The following is a 19,511-nucleotide window of genomic DNA, read 5'->3' as shown; positions in this document are numbered from 1 at the left end:
ATGTCAATGGGGGCTTATTTTTGTCTTCAAATGATCGCGGTAGGCGGAGTCTAATCTCATTTGTTTTGTGCTGAACGCGCGCGCAGCTTTCGGTCTAGTAATATATTATAAGGTCTTTGGTTAGAAGGATACGTTGCGCTCTTGCCCCTAAATGAGGATCCTAGATCGGGAAATGCTTTCTACACTACGCCTATTTGAAAATATTTTTTGAAAAATACCAAATGACCCCCTACATGTAGTTCAATGATTATGCTTTTTCAGGAGTCCCCCCCCCCACCACTAACTGTGCCCTGAAAATATACCCCTTTCTCTGAAAAATCGGAACACGCAGACGACCTTCTGGGAGGGGGGGGGGGTGGCAATCAAAATAGTAGTCCAGCGGCTTACCTATAGAGCTTGGGTAAAAAATATGGAAGGGTGAAAAGGAGAGCATAATACCTTTTAGTTGATTTGCTTCACAAATTCTCGAAGAGGGTAGTAATGTTGACCCCCTCCCCCGGATATTGACCCATTATATCTCCATTGTTAGTCATTTTGGGGCCGATGAAGTGGACAAAATAAATCAATATTCAATGAATAACCACCCATTTTATTTTTCTTGGATTATCGATTGATTGCAAAATAATTTGTGCGAGTACGTACGCATGCGACGAGCACAACGCGCATGCGCATCGATCGCGCGGCGCGGCCGGATCGATCGATCTGACCGGCCGGCCGCCGGGATAATTTCTAATTACCGGTATGTTTGTTTGTTTTTCAGTGGTTTTGAGGGGCGTCGGAAGCAATTAAAGGAGATCTACCTAACTCAGGTTTTACTGTATTACATTCTTGAAGTATCCAGATTAGAAGCAGAAATGGCCGAGGTTAGTAGAAACTGCTAATGGAGTGAAGCTGATGCTTTATATTTTCGTTTGGGTTCGAGACCGGTTAGCTGTTGCGCTCCGTACCGTACGGTACCGTAGGCGGTAGGATACTTGCTCCATCTATTAATATTATTATGCAACCACCTCAGCTCACGTCCCAGGAAGCGTGAGGCCAGGTAGGATGAGGGTTGCTGGTCGTGGAACTTTGTTCCACTGTCACTGAGCTTCAAAAAAAATTTAATTCTCGAAAAATATTTTTTAATCATGCAAAGAAATCCGGGCAAGAAATAATGCCATAATTAGACCTGGTTTAGACTACATGTATTATAGGACAGTAAGTGAGTAACAGTGAAACATTTTTAGGATGGGGGTCGGGACTCGGGTGTCCGGACACTTTATAATTTTGAAGCCTTCTTTAACTTTTTGTCTTTGGATTACACTAAAAATATGAATTCAATAGCTGTAATCATCTTCTAGTTTGTTCTCTACAATATTTCCTAACATTTTGTACTAAAAATTGATGAAACTTCACTTGTAAATTTTTCCAAAGGCAAATGACTTTCTAAAACTGATCGTCTGTACACACAACCTGTCCGGACACACTGGGTAGGCCAAGGCCTATACAATTACAAATAATGCATGCAGCCGAGTGTGTTAGTGGAAATGCAGAGCACGGGAGGTTTCTTTAGATGGGTGCTGCACTGTGCACAAGCGGTTGGCGGCGAGTGCACAGCGTGCACCATCTGAAGAAACCGAGCTTTCTCTGCATGCATTTACTTTTACGCACGACAGAGCAAGTGCATTATTTGTTTTATGAAATAGCAACACAGAAACAAATTCTAAAAAAGTTACAGTACAGTTTTGTTGGACTTCTACAGCACTGGTTTGCTTGAGCGTGCAATATCAATTTTCGTTGCACACCTTTGAACTGCCGTGCAGTGCACCAAAAAAGTAAGATGTCATGTGATGTGTTTTGGCCAATCGCAATCTGTGTAAAGTAGAGTCTTACATTGTAGGCCCAAATTCACAAAGGTGGTTTTGAAATCCCACAGTTGAGTTCATGGTTTATGCAGATTTCTTGTATAAATTATGCTTAATTTAGCGCGTATCGGGCGTGTGTATAAAACATGTCCAATGCTGATGCTCGCCTTTGTGACAGTGCTCCAAATTGATGCCTGTTACCATGGTTATTCACGCTATTTTATTCATTAGTCCACTCTTCAAACAGTGGACTCATGAATAAAATAGCTTATCTATGTATGGGTGAGTGGAGCTAATGCAGTTGAGCGGAACAACCAAAATACAGAGACTGAAGCTTTTGGTCGAACATTATGATGTACATTACTTTCAATAAAGTTCAAAGGGTACGATCGATCATGCACCGATGCCCTTGGACATATCGATTAATTGTGCACTTGATTTTCTCATAATCCTTTTGATTCAACAGAACTATTCTGGGAAGCCAGTTAGCAGCCAGCCTGGAATGCCTGGTGAGTGGATGGCAATGCCCAATAACGTCCAGTACTCGCCAAACTGCCCTCCTGGACTGGAATACTTGACCCAGATAGACCAGGTCCTCATCCACCAGCAGATAGAGGTTTTCGAAGGTAAACAAAAGGGGGTGCTTATGGAATTTTAAGTTAGGATTCACATAAAAATGGAAAATGTGAGAAAGCCACTGGTCATACATGTAGGCAGAGTTGTAATAAACTTACAGTGAATGATAAGCAAAAGCTGAGGTATCCATCAATCGTATTCGTAAGTCTCGAAATTAATTGCAAAATTACTATAGAATGCTGGTTTGCTCCGAGATTAAAGGAAAAATTTCCTGTACTGTAGTTATATTTGATCTGTCAATTCAAAATTTGCAAGTAATATTTACAATCTATCACAAATAACTTTCTGGCAAGTGCATGATCCCTGTAGATGCCTATACTTTAATAATAGGCATTTATATAGCGCCATCTATCTAGAAATATTCTATTCTGAGGTGCATTGTCATTATTATTACCCCGGCTTTAGCTCGAGCTGCCTTTCAGCGCTCATGCATTCAAGAATATTTTAAGGCAAGAGTCCTACATGTAGTATTAAAATGTAAAAGACATGGCTTAGACTTAAAAGTGCCCGACTCTGCACCAGAATAAACAACATTGATTAGGGATACAGGGCTGGCATTTATCCAAGGTATTGAAGGCAATTACCTTGGTTGAGCCTTCCTTGCCTTGCTGCCCTAACAATACCCCTAAAATACGGATATAAATGGCTTTCATGCATATTTTCATTTTAAAGGTTTTCTTTCCTCCTAGGGGTTGCTATATTGTATCAAAGCTTGTCGTATTTTCTCTAATTGAACTATATTTTATTTTTCTGTTTCTCTCACTCAGTACTCACTGGCATTGAAATGTGCAATAAATACCAGATCAAAAATTCCCTTGGACAACAGATCTACTTTGCTTATGAAGGTAATATATATTCACAAAAAGTGTGAAGGGGGGGGGAGGTTGGGGTGGTTCACAATCAAATTGGTTGTGAAGATTGAGGTGGGTTTATTTTTCACTCCCGTTTTTGTAAACATGAACTATAAACATGTGAATATAATGCCAATCAAATGAAATCAGCGCATCATAAGTAACTTTACAAAAAAAAAGGTAAATTTGAATAATACGTTATCTACGTGATTTTAGTGGAGTTTTTAGTTCCGGATAAGGACCACCCAAACTGACGTTTTAACAAATGTTTATTCTTGTCATCTTCAGGAGGATGTTAATTTTGTTGATCTTTGTCAGCTGTATGTATTCTGTAAAATTCTGTTACAAAATGCATCTTTATTCTCCAACTGTTTGAACAAAGTAATAAAACTCTTAAATAGAAACTGAAACTTATTCTAGATATAAAAACCTGGGGGGTTCAAGCTTCATACTGGGCCATTAAATAATGGCTGAAATACTCTTTAAGACACAAATATTGGTTTGCATTTAATAACATAATTATGGACTCACTCTTTGAAATAATGAGTGTCCCAAGGGCAAAGTGCCATCATTATGGTGACGTACCTAATTATCTCAATCATAAAATGATTCTGGTATTGACAGTGGTCATAAAATGAACCTAAGTGAAATTTATTGTACGTATCCCAGATGAACCAGTTACATTAACATGTGCACATGGTAATTTTTGGTTTTCTATGAGAGTATAGATATGAAAAGTTATCTGTGACAAAATTGAGAATTAGGGACATTGGATTACCTATCTTGGAGGGGGGGGGGGGGTGTTACATTTTTTAGAATTAAATAGGGATAGAGAAAGAGCAAGCTGCAGTCTTCCATTTGCTCTGATTTAGATCATACTCAAAGTCCTAAAGTAAAGTCAATGACACATATTCTGAAGTCGGGTTTAATATAAACTCTGGTTTGTGGTTTGAGTATGGTTAGCCAATTGTTACATAAATATCTAAGAGTAGAGATTACATATATTAGCTCATTGACACTCAAATCATCCCCAAATGTCTTGGAAGGATAAATAAGATTGTTTTCTTCACCATTTGAAGAGTTAGGAAAAAGCACAAAAAGCATAAGAAACTTACATTGTTAACAAAATTTTGATATTTTGGCTTCCTATAATTTTAAAACAAAGACAATGGCTTAATTAAGTCAAAATGGACTTTCGAATACCGCAGAATAACAATTGAAGTTTGATTTAAATCAATAGTGCATATGCTTGATTTTAATTAGTCTAGTAACCTAGGCCACAATGATTCATAAATTATTTTTAAATCTTTCCTTTCTTTTCCTTTATTAACCTCGTTTGTTTTTATGGATTTTTTTTTCCCTTCCCTATTTAGAGTCTGATTGTATGCACCGTATATGCTGTGGTCCGCATCGTGGATTTGTCCTACATATAGTCGACAATGCTCAACAGGTTAGGATCAGTGGTTGAAAAAAATCCCTTTATCATTTCCATTTCCTTTCTCATCATGGAAATATATAATCGTTTTAAGATACATTCTTTAATCTTTTGTGTCATAAAAATGGCTTCTTTGGTTTCCCATTTATCATGTTTATGTAAATCTTGTTCAATATTTTTGCATACTAAAAAATATGACTATATACAAAAAATTATTTCAGTTTATTGTCTTGCCTGTATAGCAGAGCGAGACTATTAGGCGCCGCTTTTCAAACTGCAGCAGCGTCAAAATCATAGTAACTTAGAAAGTACGTGTATCTAGTTCATGAAACTTGAACATAAGGGTTATCAAGTAGTACTGAATATCCTGTGTGAATTTAAGGTCACATGACCAAGGTCAAAGGTCATTTATAATAATAACAACGCGCCTCGGAATAGAATATTTCTAGATAGATGGCGCTATATAAATGCCTATTATTATTATTATTACTATTTAGGGTCAATGAACTTAGACCATGTTGGGGAATCAACATCAAAATCTTAAAAAAAGGTTCAAGTTTTTGAAACGTAATCGTAACTTACAAAGTATAGGGACCTAGTTCATGAAACTTGGACATAAGGGTAGGTAATGAAGTATTACTCAACATCCTGTCTGAGTTTCAGGTCACATGACCAAGGTCAAAGTTTAGGGTCAATGAACTTTAGTCTTGTTTGGGGTATTTGTCGAATTACCATTGTAACTTTGAAAGTTTATGGAGCTAGTTCATAAAACTTTTAACTTAGTCATCTGAGTAATCAAATGACACTGAACATTCCGTGCACATGACCAAGGTCAGGTCATTTAAGGTCAAAGGGGGAAATCATTTAGATGCCATCATAACTTTGAAAGTTTATGGATATAGTTCATGAAATGTGGACATAATTGTAATCAAGTATCACTGATCATCTTGCATAAGTCTTTGGTCACATTATGAAGGTCAAATGTCCTGTAGAGTCAATGAACAGAGCTTTGCATGAAATGGGATGATTATTTGATGTTTCCAAAGTCAGCACTGCTGCTATATTTAATCACATAATGCAGGCTGGACTGGCAGAGGTGCTCCACTTATTGTACACAGTTCTTTCGTTGCTTTTTAATTTGTTTTGATTTGCTGAGAAACAAAACCACACTTAACCTGAAAATCAGCTAAGCCTATATAGATATCTTGCACTTAATTGTGAATTTATTTGATAAATGGTTTTCTTAGAGCATTTAAAAGTTAGAACATTCGAAAATTAATCAATTCCAAATTTGCATACTTGTGGATCTCTAAACTTCATTGCAAATAATATTTTGGCAACAATACTAATGAGATTTGTGGGGCTAACAAGGAAATGATTCCTCTTGCAATAACGAAAAAAAGAAAGAATCTGTTGATGTGATCCATCACAATTTTGTTTCTTTTTTACATGTTGCCAATTTGCTGATGCCAGGAGGTAATGAGGATTGTGCGTCATTTCAAGTGTTGCGCAGGTTGCTGCTGGTGTGCTGATTGTGCCGACTGTGGTTTTGAGATCCAGGTCGAAGCACCACCGGGCAACATTGTAGGATATGCCAAGCAAAGGTACTATGCACTGATTGATTGAATTCATATAATTTCATGACAAGGTTTAATTGTATAGAAGTTGTGGTGCTGTAACCCTGTAAGTAGTAGTAGTGGCGGTGGTGATGGTGGTTGTGGGAGTAGGAGAAGCCGGACTGGTGAGAAGTAGTAGTAGTAGTAATAGTAGTGAGTAGTAGCAGCAGCAACAGAAGAAGAAGAAGCAGCAGCAGGAAGGAATACGCTGTTGAAGTCTTTTAGTAATGACTTTTAGGAGCAATGTCTGCTGGTACTTAGTACATAGAGCACATAATGATACTAGTACTGTTGCTTAAGGGACAAGTCCACCCCAACCATTAGTTGATTTGAATGAAAAGAGAAAAATCCAACAAGCATAACACTGAAAATTTCATCAAAATCAGATTTAAAATAAGAAAGTAATGACATTTTAATATTTTGCTTAATTTCACTAAACAGTTATATGCACATCCTGGTTGGTATGCAAATGAGGAGACTGATGACATCATCCACTCACTATTTCTTTTGTATTTCATTACATGAAATATGAAATATTCTAATTTTCTCCTCATTTTCAAGTGAAACAAAGCTTAATTCCTCCCAGAATATAAGGAATTAGCATTGTTTTATTACTATATGGTTCAGTCAAGTTGATCATTAATGTGAGTAAAAAATGAAATATTGTATAATTCAAACAATAAAAAACATAAGAAATGGTGAGTTATGGACATCATCGACTGTCTCATTTGCATGTCACGTAGATGTGCATATAACTGTTTTGTGAAAAATAAGCAAAACTTTAGAATGTCTAATACATTCGATTTTGATTAAATTTGTAGTGTTTTGCTAGATGGACTTGACCTTTAATTAATTAAGCCCCTTTCACAATTGGTGATTCAACTGCTTACAACCATTGCGATCCTGTGGAACATATATATTGTGACCAAATGATTGCAAACAATCTCACAAGCAATTGTGAAAGCCCCTTTAGTGGCACACTACTTGCTAGTTGTTCCAGATAAGTCCTAAATTATTGTTTGTTGTTTTATTACTCCACCAAATTCAATGATCTTAATATCATTTTCATTCGGAGTTGCTTAGACCAACAATGAAGACTAGATTTAAACATGAATTCAATATTATGTTTTTCTGGGACACCTTATATATCAATATTACTTTAGTAGTGACTTGAATTTATACAACTACACACTTTTGCCCTCGTCTCTCCCCCTCCCTGAATTGCATTTAGGAGGGGAAGGAAGGGGGTGGTGTGGGGCTGATTCCACCCTAGAAGCACACAGAAAACGGTGCATTAAATATAACAACAGATCTCAAATATATAGCACGCCTTTGAATAGGCAACTAGATAAATTGGTGTCTCTTAAATGCTATATATTATTATTATTAACAAAAGATCTCATAGTCATTCTTGTTTTAAAGAAGACAATATCTCTTCCTGTTCATGCTTGGTATTAGATATTCTGTCAACCAATGATTACAGAGATTAGTATTTAAACAAAAAGAAAAGCAAATAGAATCCATTATTACGAATGTCATTGAGAGCATTTCATGAAATGAATAATTAGCGATTATTACTTAGGACTGTTATAAGCTGCTGAAATCCTCACATCTGATTAGTTGAGAGCAGATTTGTGTGTGAAAATCACTGACAGATTGATAAATGACACCCCATCATAATGATTTCATTCAGACAATATTTCTGGATGCCTGAACTTGATGTGCAGAATGCTGAGAAGGAAACCATTCTGAAGATTCGTGGTCCATGCTGTCTCTTCTGCACCATGGAAGACATCGACTATAAGGTAAGGAGGAGCCGTGGTGTAGTGGTTCTGACTCTTGCCTTGTAAACAGAGGGTCGTGTGTCCGAATCCCACCGCGGTCTGGCGTCCTTTGGCAAGGCGTTAATCCACACTTTGCCACTCTCGACCCAGGTGCTAAATGGGTACTCGGTAGGATGTGAAAGTCATTGTAGCTTGTCCAGTACTGTGTGTACTCACAGGCGACTGACTGGAATACTCCCCAGGGAGTGGAGGATGTGCACACATTGTGTGCGGGAATGACTGATTGAATCCGATGACCGGGGTAATAATATATCTGCACAGCGTTTAGACACGTCGTTCCGATGTATTAAGCACTATATAAAAGCGGATTATTGTTATTATTAAGGGGCAGACACTATCATAGTCCAGATTGGACCTTAGTGTTCGGAAGTTCCCTTTCCCAAAGTGCCATTCCACTCATCTTATGAGTGGATTAGCGCTGATTAGAGATTGGGAGACATGTGCCCTCTATGTTAGCTTTGGCAAAGGGAAGTTCCAAACACCAAAGTCCAATCTGGACTAACACTATCATGGCTAAAGCTGCTTGGTCTATTACCACTTTGGGCCACCTGTCATTTAGTCCAACCATCACTTGGCTGGCCTTTAAATTTCCGGGGGGGGGGGGGGTTAAGGGCAAGGCCACTTTTTGATAAGGCACATTTCTGTAATACAGCACAAATAGAAACCATTAAAAAGGGGGCACAACATATTTCGAAGTCCAAATAGATGAGCGTCCATGGCCTTAGATCAATCAAAAATCATGACATGGTCTGATAATCATTAGGGCTATAGATCTGTCATTTCCTCTAATAGCCAGATGGTCTAATTTCCACTTTGTCTACGCACTTTTTTGCAGTTTGTCAGAAAACAAGTTGGTTTATAACAGTTCATCAATCATGTTGACTAAGTGTTGTGGGACCAAGAGGATACATGTTGTAATATAGAGGAAATGGGTATAGACAATTAGAAATTGGACGGAATGGTAAATGGGCTTTGAGGCAATTATACCAAATGGTTTGTAGAGGAAGTGGGATGGGAATAGGTTCGAGTCAAACCGTCCGGTCCACCAGCACTTGACCGATCTTGAAGGTGACCAGTGCAGTTTCCTCCAGACCAGCGGACCAATTGAATAACAAAATTCACAGAGTATGAGACATTTGCATTTAACCAGTTTAAGAACTAAATTAAAAATTTGATATGATGTATCAACCAAGTGGGACTATGGGGTGAGATTCCTGAGCAAAATTTCTCAATTTCCTTGCCTGAATTGATTTGGTCCCTAACTTAATTTCCGATTTTGGAGTTGATGTTCTTTCATTTTCTATTCTTGACATAGGTCATGACCCCTGACCTGAAGAGTGAGGTCGGGAAGATCACCAAGCAGTGGGGAGGATGCTTCAGAGAATGTATTACAAAGGCTGACAACTTCTCTATCACATGTAGGTATTCATAATCATTCTGTTGAAGTGTCGCGGTGTAGTGGTTCTGACTCTTGCCTTGTAATCAGAGGGTTGTGTGTTCAAATCCCGTTGAAGCCTAGTGTCATTTGGTGGCATCGCTTCAGTTCACACTTTGCCACTCTCCACCCAGGTGTTAATGGCTACTCTTAAGAAATCCACAGCCAAAGCATAAAGTAGTATGCACTCCTTCATGCTTAGTGTTGAATGTAGACAACACTACAGTGCTTGGCAAACCCAGACAAAAAAACTTTATTGAATGTAATATTGGATTACCTGACTTCACAATTAAAAAAAGTCTGATAAATTCAATAACAACTTTTTCATGATGCTTGATCTTTTTTTATTTATTTTTTCTTGCTCTTTTCTCAACTTTCAAGTATGAATTTGTTTGTAACTTGCAGGGATATTGCTTGATGAATTCATCTTTTCTTAACACTTTCCCTAATGAAACACGTGGAGCTAAGATTCCCAAGGTAAACTAGAGCAGTACATTGACTTTTGAGGGTTTAAGTGATATACCAACTTCTTTGCATGAAGGTTGTGTGCAATATTAATGTCTGATCACGAACTGCTTCTTTCAACTCGTGGCCTTCTTTACGGGGAACGCGGTATGATGAAAGTATAAAAATATGAAGAGAATGTTATTCAGAGCACAATGACAGTCACATTGCAGTGAATTCATTAAGTATTCGATGAGTGTTCATCTCTAATAGGTCCATGTTCATACCAATGATAAACCACTGATCTCTCCCCTAACTGGATATGCGGGGAGGGTCCTTTGTTTGAAGCCCGCGAGTTCTATTGTCCGCCATACCAGTTCCCCCAAAAGGAACGCGATCGCTCCATTAGCATGTGCATTGTGAGCGATACGCTAGCTGTCTGCACACTGAAGCACTCATTGCTTTTTATACAAAACTTCATATATTTAAGGTGCCAGAATTCGCAATTTTCTTGAAACCATGGTACTTTCCCAGTATACAATTCGGAAACATAATTTTGAAGGGGTTGGTGTTTTTCTCACCTACGGAAGAATGGATGAAATCCTTGACTTGTCTATAGGGGTATTTTGGAGGTTTTCCAAATAACCATCTTAGGATCGATATGGCGAGGACTTTCTAGGTTATAAAGGCTTATAACACTGGGCTTGAACCCCCCCCCCTTTAAGTCTACCCCACCCCCCCAAAAAAAATCAAACAAGTGTATAACACCGACAAATTCATCGTTTTCAAACGTTGAAAATATAACTTTCATATTTTATTTCTGATTTTGATTAAATTTTGAGCATTATTGTGTGTTTTTCTCTCTATTCAAATAATCATTTTCATGAGGTGGACTCGCCCTTTAAAGAACAAGTCCACCCAACAAAAACTTGATTTGAATAAAAAGAAAAAAAATCAACAAGCATAACCCTGAAAATTTCATCAAAATCGGATGTAATATGAAAGTTATGGCAGTTTAAAGTTTCGCTTCATTTCACAAAACAGTTATATGCACATCTCGGTTGGTATTCAATTATTTTAACATTTTGTGCTTCCGGCAAGGAGGTCCTAAACGTCAAATTCGTAAAAATTGAAATATTGTATAATTCATACTATAAAACACAAAAGCAATAGTGAGTAAAATCATTGACTCTCTCATTTGGATGTAACTGGCTCGTTCATATCACTATTTTTTTTTAATAAGCGAAACTTTGAAATGTCATAACTTTTTATTTTACATCCGATTTTAATGAAATTTTCAGCATTGTGCTTGTCTGATTTTTCTCTATTGATTCAAATCAACATTTTTCTGAGGTGGACTTGACCTTCTCTCTCTCTCTTTCCTTCTGTCACATCGATCGACCCTCTTCAATTATCCTCTACCCAGTTTGTTCATATACACTGTAGGCAGCGGAAGCGGGGGGGGGGGGGGGGTCCTGTACCCCTAAATTTTAGGTGGGGGACAGACCCCCCAAAATTTATGTTGACAACTTTTTTTTGGTTCTTTTTGCTTGTCAATTTTTTTCCTGCATCCCCCCTAAATTCAGGTGGATCCCCCTAAAATCGTTGCGGTCCGCCCTGAAATTAACCCATTTTTGATGCTTGTCAGATTATTTCTTTTGTTTTGCATCCCTTCCTAAATTTTGGGTTTATAACCTTTTTTGCTTGTCAGATTATTTTTATTGCGTCACCCCCTAAATTTCTGGTTGATAACCCCCCCCCCTTTTTTTTGCTCCACCGAGACATTTTTTCTTTGAAGACATTCGGCATCTCAAAATAAGTTCTGTGAAATTTCTGAAGTCTGTAAATCCGTCTCTGTAGCTTAATGTCTTTTTTACGTACTTAAAAAAAAAGAGTTCTTGGAAAAAATAATTCGATCTATTGTTGACAGAGAAATATCACAAATTCACATGCCACAAGTTACATAAGCCCCCTAAAGCCCTATACCGTACATGTACCTATAGTTTCACAAATAAAAGATAAATAATTTTCAGAATACCTTGTAGATCCAGTCCTTGTCCCAAAAATCAGTCTATTTCGGTCAGGATCTATGCTTGCAAATTTTTTTTTAACTCCTCCGAAACGGCAGATTTTCAGTCTTAACTTAAGTTTCACAATACATGCTATACACGGTCAGTATTTTCGTGTCTCAGTCGTGATATTCTTCTGTCCAAACATGATTGATAAACTCATAAAACTTGGTGACATTTGTGAATATTAATAAACTGAATATTCATTTGAATCATGGTTCATCACGCTTCCAGAGAAATCACAACAATCGATAACCCCCCCCCCTCCCCCGGAGTTTAAAAGTTTTGGAAACGTGCTCTGGTAATTTAGAATTACCACACATGTATTTGAGCACATGGGACTACATAAAGTCTACAACTATGCAGTTCACCAGCTTGTCTTATCTGTGAAAAGTAATCCCATTTTCTCTGTTTCCACGGTCGTCACAATAAGTGCAATTATACGTGGCACAGGACGACATCTTAAACTTTGTATCAGGTATAAATTCACATTGAAAAGTGCTGTTATAAGAGTTGATTTGGTAAGTATAATTAAGAATTGACACTATTGCCGTGTACCAGACTTTACTCCGATTTTGACTTTTTTGGGGGAACTCGGCGTGCGGAGGTACCAACTTCCGGTGCTTCAACACGGAATAGGCCAATCAGCGTTATTGTTCCCATCCAGGTAGGGGAGAGATCAGTGTGATAAACAGATAGGAAATGCAACCTAGTATAATTACTTCAGAATGAATTGGTTGTAAAACATTGCCCAAGAGAGGGCAGCATCACACTAAAATCCTTAACTGTGACACTGAATAAATGAGTGGAAAAAACCTAGACTATTTATTTCTCTCTTTATTCCCCTTTCTCTTTACAGTTCCTCAGGATCTAGATGTGAAAGCCAAAGCAACTTTGATGGCAACAAATATTCTTATTGTGAGTAAAAGAAACCTCATTTCCTCCCACCCCCCATCCCTCCATTATTTTTTGTCTATTGCTCTTTTTTCGCTCTTCTCAATCCTTGCTCTTACATTTTCTTTCCTCTTTTTTTTTTCATCACCTCTAAAGTTTGTAATGATTCTCTCGTTTAGTTACTTTTAATTAAGTTCCTACCTGCTTCCTGTGGTAGTGTTTTTTTTTTTGGGGGGGCAGTTTGTTTGTTGTTTGTTTGCATTTATTTCTGCGTTCAAAAAACACAATTCAAAATTATTTATGATTACAATATACAAAATAATTCACAATATAAACAATGTGGTCATATTACATAATAAATACAAATAAGGATGTGAGTATAAATTAATCTTTTGTAAATGTAAACATATATATATAATATAATAAACGCAGGAGACCGCCATCGTGAGCGGTTAGGCTTGAAGGATAGTTAGCTCAAGGATAGAGTAGATAGATAACTTGTAGTTTTAGTATCTTGTTCAAAAATCTTGCAAACATTTCATTGCATACAAAGAACTTTAGAAATAGCAATTTATTGATAGGATTCATGCATTCATTCCTTTGATTAACCCAAAATTGATTGGGCTATTTCAATGCAAAAGAAGACATGGGGGCTGAATCAGCCCCCCCCCCTTGTGATCACGCAATTGCGACGAAAATTGGCATGTGCGTTACCCATGGCAATCTGCAGCACTATAAAAATCTCATTGCTAATTAATTATGCTACTTTATGCGTAAAATTTAACTAAATACTTTTAGGTTCACACTCATAGGAATCAGATCAAAGTGACTGTGAAAAATGTCAACATTTCATTATTTTCTTATGTATTGAATTGTTTTCTAAAGTTATGTATTTTCTTGTTTTTTTTACTTTATGGGGGACTTTATTTTGACCATAAACAAGATGAATTAATTTGTTTTAATTAGTAAAGGAAAAATAGTGATACATTTATGAATTTTGGCTAAAACACTGTTTGCATTAGATTTGTACAGAAATTTTGTGCGGCGGATTTATCTTATTAGGGTTAATGCATCATATATAATGAAAATTAATTTTGACGTTTGTTGGCTTTCCATTTCAAGAACCCCTACATAGAAAATAGCAATAATATTGAAAATAGTAGAAATTAAAAGGGCCTATAATTTCTTCGCATTTTTTCCCTCTGAATTTCCTATTTTTTCTCCCAGATTTGCCCCATTATTCACTACTCTGAAAATAAAATGGATCTTTGTATTTGTTTTATATCATTTTACTCCAATAAAGGAATTCATGATATACGAGCAGCAGAAGAACAATAATAACTAAGATGTCTCGCTGTATGTGAGGTCTGCAGGAGCAGTGGTTAGGAGGTGGTCGGTTATCATGCATAGGAATAGATTTCACCACAAAAACTTTCACAAAACTGCCTCAACATGATGCATTATCTTTCACAGTTTGTTGCAATTTCGTTGGCAAATTTTGTAGTTAAGCATGATTCAATGTTTTTTTATTTATGAGGTCACTAGTTAACATGAAACTGACAATGGTTGTTGCAATTAGAGCAGTACCAATGATATAAATATATATTTTAATTCATACAGTGATATTGGGTGAATGTTCATGTATCTTCTATCCATAGATGTTTCTATTACAAGCGGTTTATCCCTATACATGTATAGCTGATTATTTTGTGTTTGTAAACAATTCTAGCAAACCTCTGCCATAGTAGTCTCAAATATCTTGGTAATGAACTTATTCAATTAGACATTCCTATTCCCAAAGCACAGTACTACCATGTAGTGATATTCACCATTTTCACTGTTTTGCAATTATGCAAATATTGTTTGCCATTCAATTATTGTGTCAGGGAAGTCTGTCATTAGAGTCTTTTGAGTCTTTTCAGTTAAAATGAAAAAGAAACCCTTTGCTTTCATCTCAAATACCCCTCCCCCTCTATTGAGATTACATGATTTTTATGGACATCTGTATGAAAATGCTAATATAACTGACCTATGTATATATTATTTTATTAGTATATTGCTTACTACACTTTCAAATTGTTTCAAATTACCAGATTTAATTGAAAGAATTAAAGTAACAGCCTATTATTGTTTCTTATGTAAAATCTGAACATTTAATTCTCCTGCAGTATGATATATTCTGTGCAATGATATAATGTGTTGTTTTAAATAGTGCGGTTTTCATAATAGTTATTGCTGATTTTACAGAGGCTGTTTTTTTTATTATCATGTGAGTTCAAGTTGTTTGAATTCTCATGATTCATTCTACCTATATGTGAAGAGATCAATATTCATCATAATGCCTTAAGTTTGGAACCAGGTTATTTGTTCATCAATCCTATAGAAGTGAATAATTGAGAAGATATTGACAAACCACATATTAAATTACATGGATATGTACTGAAAAAGATATGGCAATATATCTATGGATATATCTATACCATTATATATGACTACTTCAAAAGTCAATGCTATTGGGACGTTGTGCCTTACCACTTGTTATTCAGGAGTCTTTTCCTATTTTCATGAGAGGCTATAATTCTGCTTTCAAACACCTTTTGGTCTATATAATGTACTCTTTTTAATAATAATGTTATACCTCATTGTTTTTACTACATAGAGTACTATGCAGTGCAGTAAAAAATGCCAAATGTTTGTAGACAATCTCAACCCTCAGAGCTTGAGCTGCCTCAAACGTTTCAAAACCATAACCATGGTAACCCATTCACAATGGTAAAAGGGGAGCTTGAACTCAGCTTTCAATGATACTTACCACGGTAACACTGCCACACAGTCTAGTTTTTACATACCGTATGTTGTATTTATTCACAAAAAATGTCTTTACAAAAAAAATATATATCTAGATTTTTATTTTGTTAATGATATACTGTATATACTTATACCCTAAATGCATATTTTATTGAAGCCATCGCATTCAAAATTGCTTCATTGTTTGTTAATTTGTTTTCATTGTTGACAGTATTACTATTTTCAAGTTTTACAGGTTTTTAAGACGAAACAATAGACGTAAGCTTATGTGATATAATAGCATTTTTTCATGTTCTACTTGTTTAATTCAATTCAAATTAAAAAAATATATATTGTGTTTTACCAAGTTATGTTTTTTCTTCAGTAGCAAACTGAATTGTGTATGTTATACAATGCTACACTTCATGTGATCAAAGGCCGGTTACACAAAACAATTTGAAGGCAACTTTTGGGAATTTAAACCCAACTTGTCTTTCAGCCAATCAGAGTTGGTTATGAGGAACTTCTGATTGACGCAGGTTTTATGCAACTAGCACTTGATATGAAGATTCAAGTAATCCAAGAAAAATCAGAGTCAGAAGGTAACAAGTCATCGGATGATAATATGAACTTATGCCCTTGTGTCTCTGAAAAGCTGGTGCCAGATTATTTTTTTGTCATCACAATTCCTCATCAAAGTATTATGTCCGTGATCAGTTGTTAGACATTTTGCTATGTTCCACGATTTTGTGTTATTTGCAAAGCAAATGTTTTTAATGCCTATAAAGTAAAGTTGTTTATCACTTGGCTGTGTAATTTTGAGGCTGTGAACATAGAGTTTTAATAAATTATACATAGTATATTGATACCAAATTATGATATTGATGTGTATTGTGTTGATTTGATGATGAGGAAGGTGAGTGAGATTTAGTAGATTCCTGTAAAATACAGTCCACACTGGCCACTGGGAATGGACGATGGTGATGGTAGTTGTGATGATGGTGATGATTGCAGTGGTAATAGTGATGATAAGGATAGTACTTATGATGATGATGGTGGTGATGAGAATTATGGTGATGATCATGATGATAATTATGGTGATGATGTTAATGATGGTGAGGGTGATTATGATGATGGTGATGATGATCGTGATAATTATGGTGATGATGATGGTGATGGTGGTGATGATCATGATGATAATTATGGTGATGATGATAATGATGGTGAGGGTGATTATGATGATGGTGATGATGATCGTGATAATTATGGTGATGATGATGGTGATGGTGGTGATGATCATGATGATAATTATGGTGATGATGATAATGATGGTGAGGGTGATTATGATGATGGTGATGATGATCGTGATAATTATGGTGATGATGATGGTGATGGTGGTGATGATCATGATGATAATTATGGTGATGATGTTAATGATGGTGAGGGTGATTATGATGATGGTGATGATGATCGTGATAATTATGGTGATGATGATGGTGATGGTGGTGATGATCATGATGATAATTATGGTGATGATGATAATGATGGTGAGGGTGATTATGATGATGGTGATGATGATCGTGATAATTATGGTGATGATGATGGTGATAATGATGGTGATGAAGATGATGATGGTGATGATGGCAGTGGTGTAAGTGATGATAATGATGGTGTTAATGGCAGTGGTGAAAGTGGTGATGGTGATGATAAAAATGTAGATAATGGTATTGCTGGAGATGATGCTTATGATGATGATAATGGTGAGGTTATGATGGTGATAACGGTAATGATGATGATGATAATTGTGGTGGTGGTGGAAGTGATGATTATGATGATAATTATGATGACGATGATAATTGTGATGTTAAAGGTGGTGGTGGAACCGATGATTATGATGATGATAGCAGTGGTGGTATGATGAGGATGATGATGGTGGTGGTAGTAGTGGTAGATGGTGGTGGATGGTGGATGGTGATGGTGGTGCCTTTGGTGATTCCTCTGTTGCTTAATAACCTTCTAAAGCACAAAGCCTGATTTTCTAAATCTAATTGGTGACGAAATTCATTCACAACTGACTGTTGAATCGTAAATGTATTCCTTAAACTTGACGTTGTTCTTTGCGTTGTTGATTCATTACGTCATTTTTTCATAAGCCCACTCGTATGAGATAGCAAAGACTTTGCTGTATGCCTGCATTTCTTGAAAAAAAAAATCGAAAATCAATGATATGAATGCCCATGACTATCTTAACATCGTTGAAAATGGTCTGCTTAATTCCACGGATATAGGTTAGTTGACCGATGAATTTTATTGACAAAACAAAGCTTTGCCTCTAAGCAAACGGGGCGATTTTCCCCGTACTTTAGACCCTCTTAACAGAGAATAAATTAAGCCAGAATAAGGGAAGAAATTTTAAGAAATTCATTTTGCCTTCGTTGGAGGTGGTTCGAGTTATAGTTGACTTCACACATTATACGATCTTTTGTTTAATCATGGAACGTGATGACTATTACCTAATCGTGTCCTGATTGTAATCTACTCAATACAAACACATTATAAATCACGTATCCTTTGGAATAGTGCATTTAATTAGAAGTAAGAAAATACGAATGGCATAAAACAAACAAGAAAAGGGTAATTTAGCCAATTTATTATTCAGTGTTTCGTCGCTCGACATGGCCTCCATTTGGGCTAAACATAATTTAGTTTAATATACACTCCTGGGTTCCGTTTCTTATTTGCAAGGATGGTGATATACTTCGATTTGTCTGGCCGACAGTGACTTTGTTATAGAAATTATGCATATGTTATTACAACAACACTGTAAAAAATTACAGGGTAACATTTTTAACACCACGAGGGTAATCATGCGTCGAACAAATTTTGTGCATTATTTTACTCAATGCGGGAAAAAACAAGCATCAGTTTAGAATGGGCAAAATTTTCATCACACTGAATAAATGAACATGCCAAAAATGCTCAATGTTGGTTGGACAGAGAAATACCCTCAAGCTCATAGCGCATTTTTACCAAATATTTTTTAGAGAAAAGACTTTAAGGACCCAGAAAGTTCAGCCATTGGCGGATCCAGGTTATCATAACTCGCCAGGCTCAAAGAGAGCATTTCCTTTTTAAAAAACGATCTTGGTGGAGGGGGCCGTAACCCCGGTACCCCGCCCCCCCCCCCCCTCCACCCCCGCTTTCGAATCTGCGCCTGAATTAAGGTTTGACATTGACGATAGCTCTCCATTTCCCATGTTTCACACAATTAATAACATCTGATATTTTGTAAATTCATCTCATCAGTATGAAAGTGTTTTAAAGTTGGTATTTTGTCCTGGACTTCCTGGACTACAGTGCGTATAAAAAAACGGGACAGTTTTGAAAAGTCTATAAAAAACTTGTTTCAAAATATATCTATAATTTTATTTACAAATTTATCTATTTACCTGAAATATTTTGCTTTTTATTTAATTTTCTTCTACCTTTGAATTTCCCTTCATAAGTAAGATAAGAACACTTTTTGTCAACCCAAGTAAGAAGATTTGCATTATTAATCGGGAGAATTTGTAATTATTCAAATCCTTTTATTATGTGAAACACATTATGTTATGGTACCTATAAAAGACATGAATCCTATTTAAAAGGGTTATTGA

At 36.3% G+C, this 19,511-nt stretch overlaps 1 protein-coding gene across 2 annotated transcripts; it reads left to right on the top strand.

The window, feature by feature from the left end:
* The first annotated feature begins 758 nt into the window (after positions 1-758).
* On the top strand, positions 759-16,728 carry LOC121427201 (phospholipid scramblase 1-like). 2 transcript variants are annotated; one of them, XM_041623475.1, is made up of 9 exons: positions 759-863; positions 2,311-2,470; positions 3,248-3,325; positions 4,705-4,781; positions 6,240-6,370; positions 8,076-8,187; positions 9,542-9,644; positions 13,034-13,092; positions 14,372-16,728. In XM_041623475.1, the coding sequence occupies exons 1-9, from the start codon at positions 855-857 to the stop codon at positions 14,411-14,413; spliced, it is 771 nt and encodes a 256-aa protein (XP_041479409.1). In that variant the 5' UTR covers positions 759-854; the 3' UTR covers positions 14,414-16,728. The 2 variants fall into 2 exon arrangements, with proteins under 2 accessions (XP_041479409.1, XP_041479410.1); XM_041623476.1 differs by lacking the exon at positions 759-863 and adding an exon at positions 1,020-1,039.
* The last annotated feature ends 2,783 nt before the right edge of the window (positions 16,729-19,511 follow it).

The sequence above is a fragment of the Lytechinus variegatus genome, chromosome 14 (assembly GCF_018143015.1).
Source record: "Lytechinus variegatus isolate NC3 chromosome 14, Lvar_3.0, whole genome shotgun sequence".
NCBI lineage: Eukaryota > Metazoa > Echinodermata > Echinoidea > Temnopleuroida > Toxopneustidae > Lytechinus > Lytechinus variegatus.
The sequence above is the reverse complement of the archived record's forward strand: the minus strand, read 5'-3'. Positions and strand labels throughout refer to the sequence as shown.

Bases quoted from the DNA above. Each gene is read 5' to 3' on its own strand.
- LOC121427201 (XM_041623475.1), top strand. The intron at 4,782-6,239 runs GTTAGGATCAGT...TGCTGATGCCAG, and splicing joins TAGTCGACAATGCTCAACAG to GAGGTAATGAGGATTGTGCG. The intron at 9,645-13,033 runs GTAGGTATTCAT...TTCTCTTTACAG, and splicing joins TGACAACTTCTCTATCACAT to TTCCTCAGGATCTAGATGTG.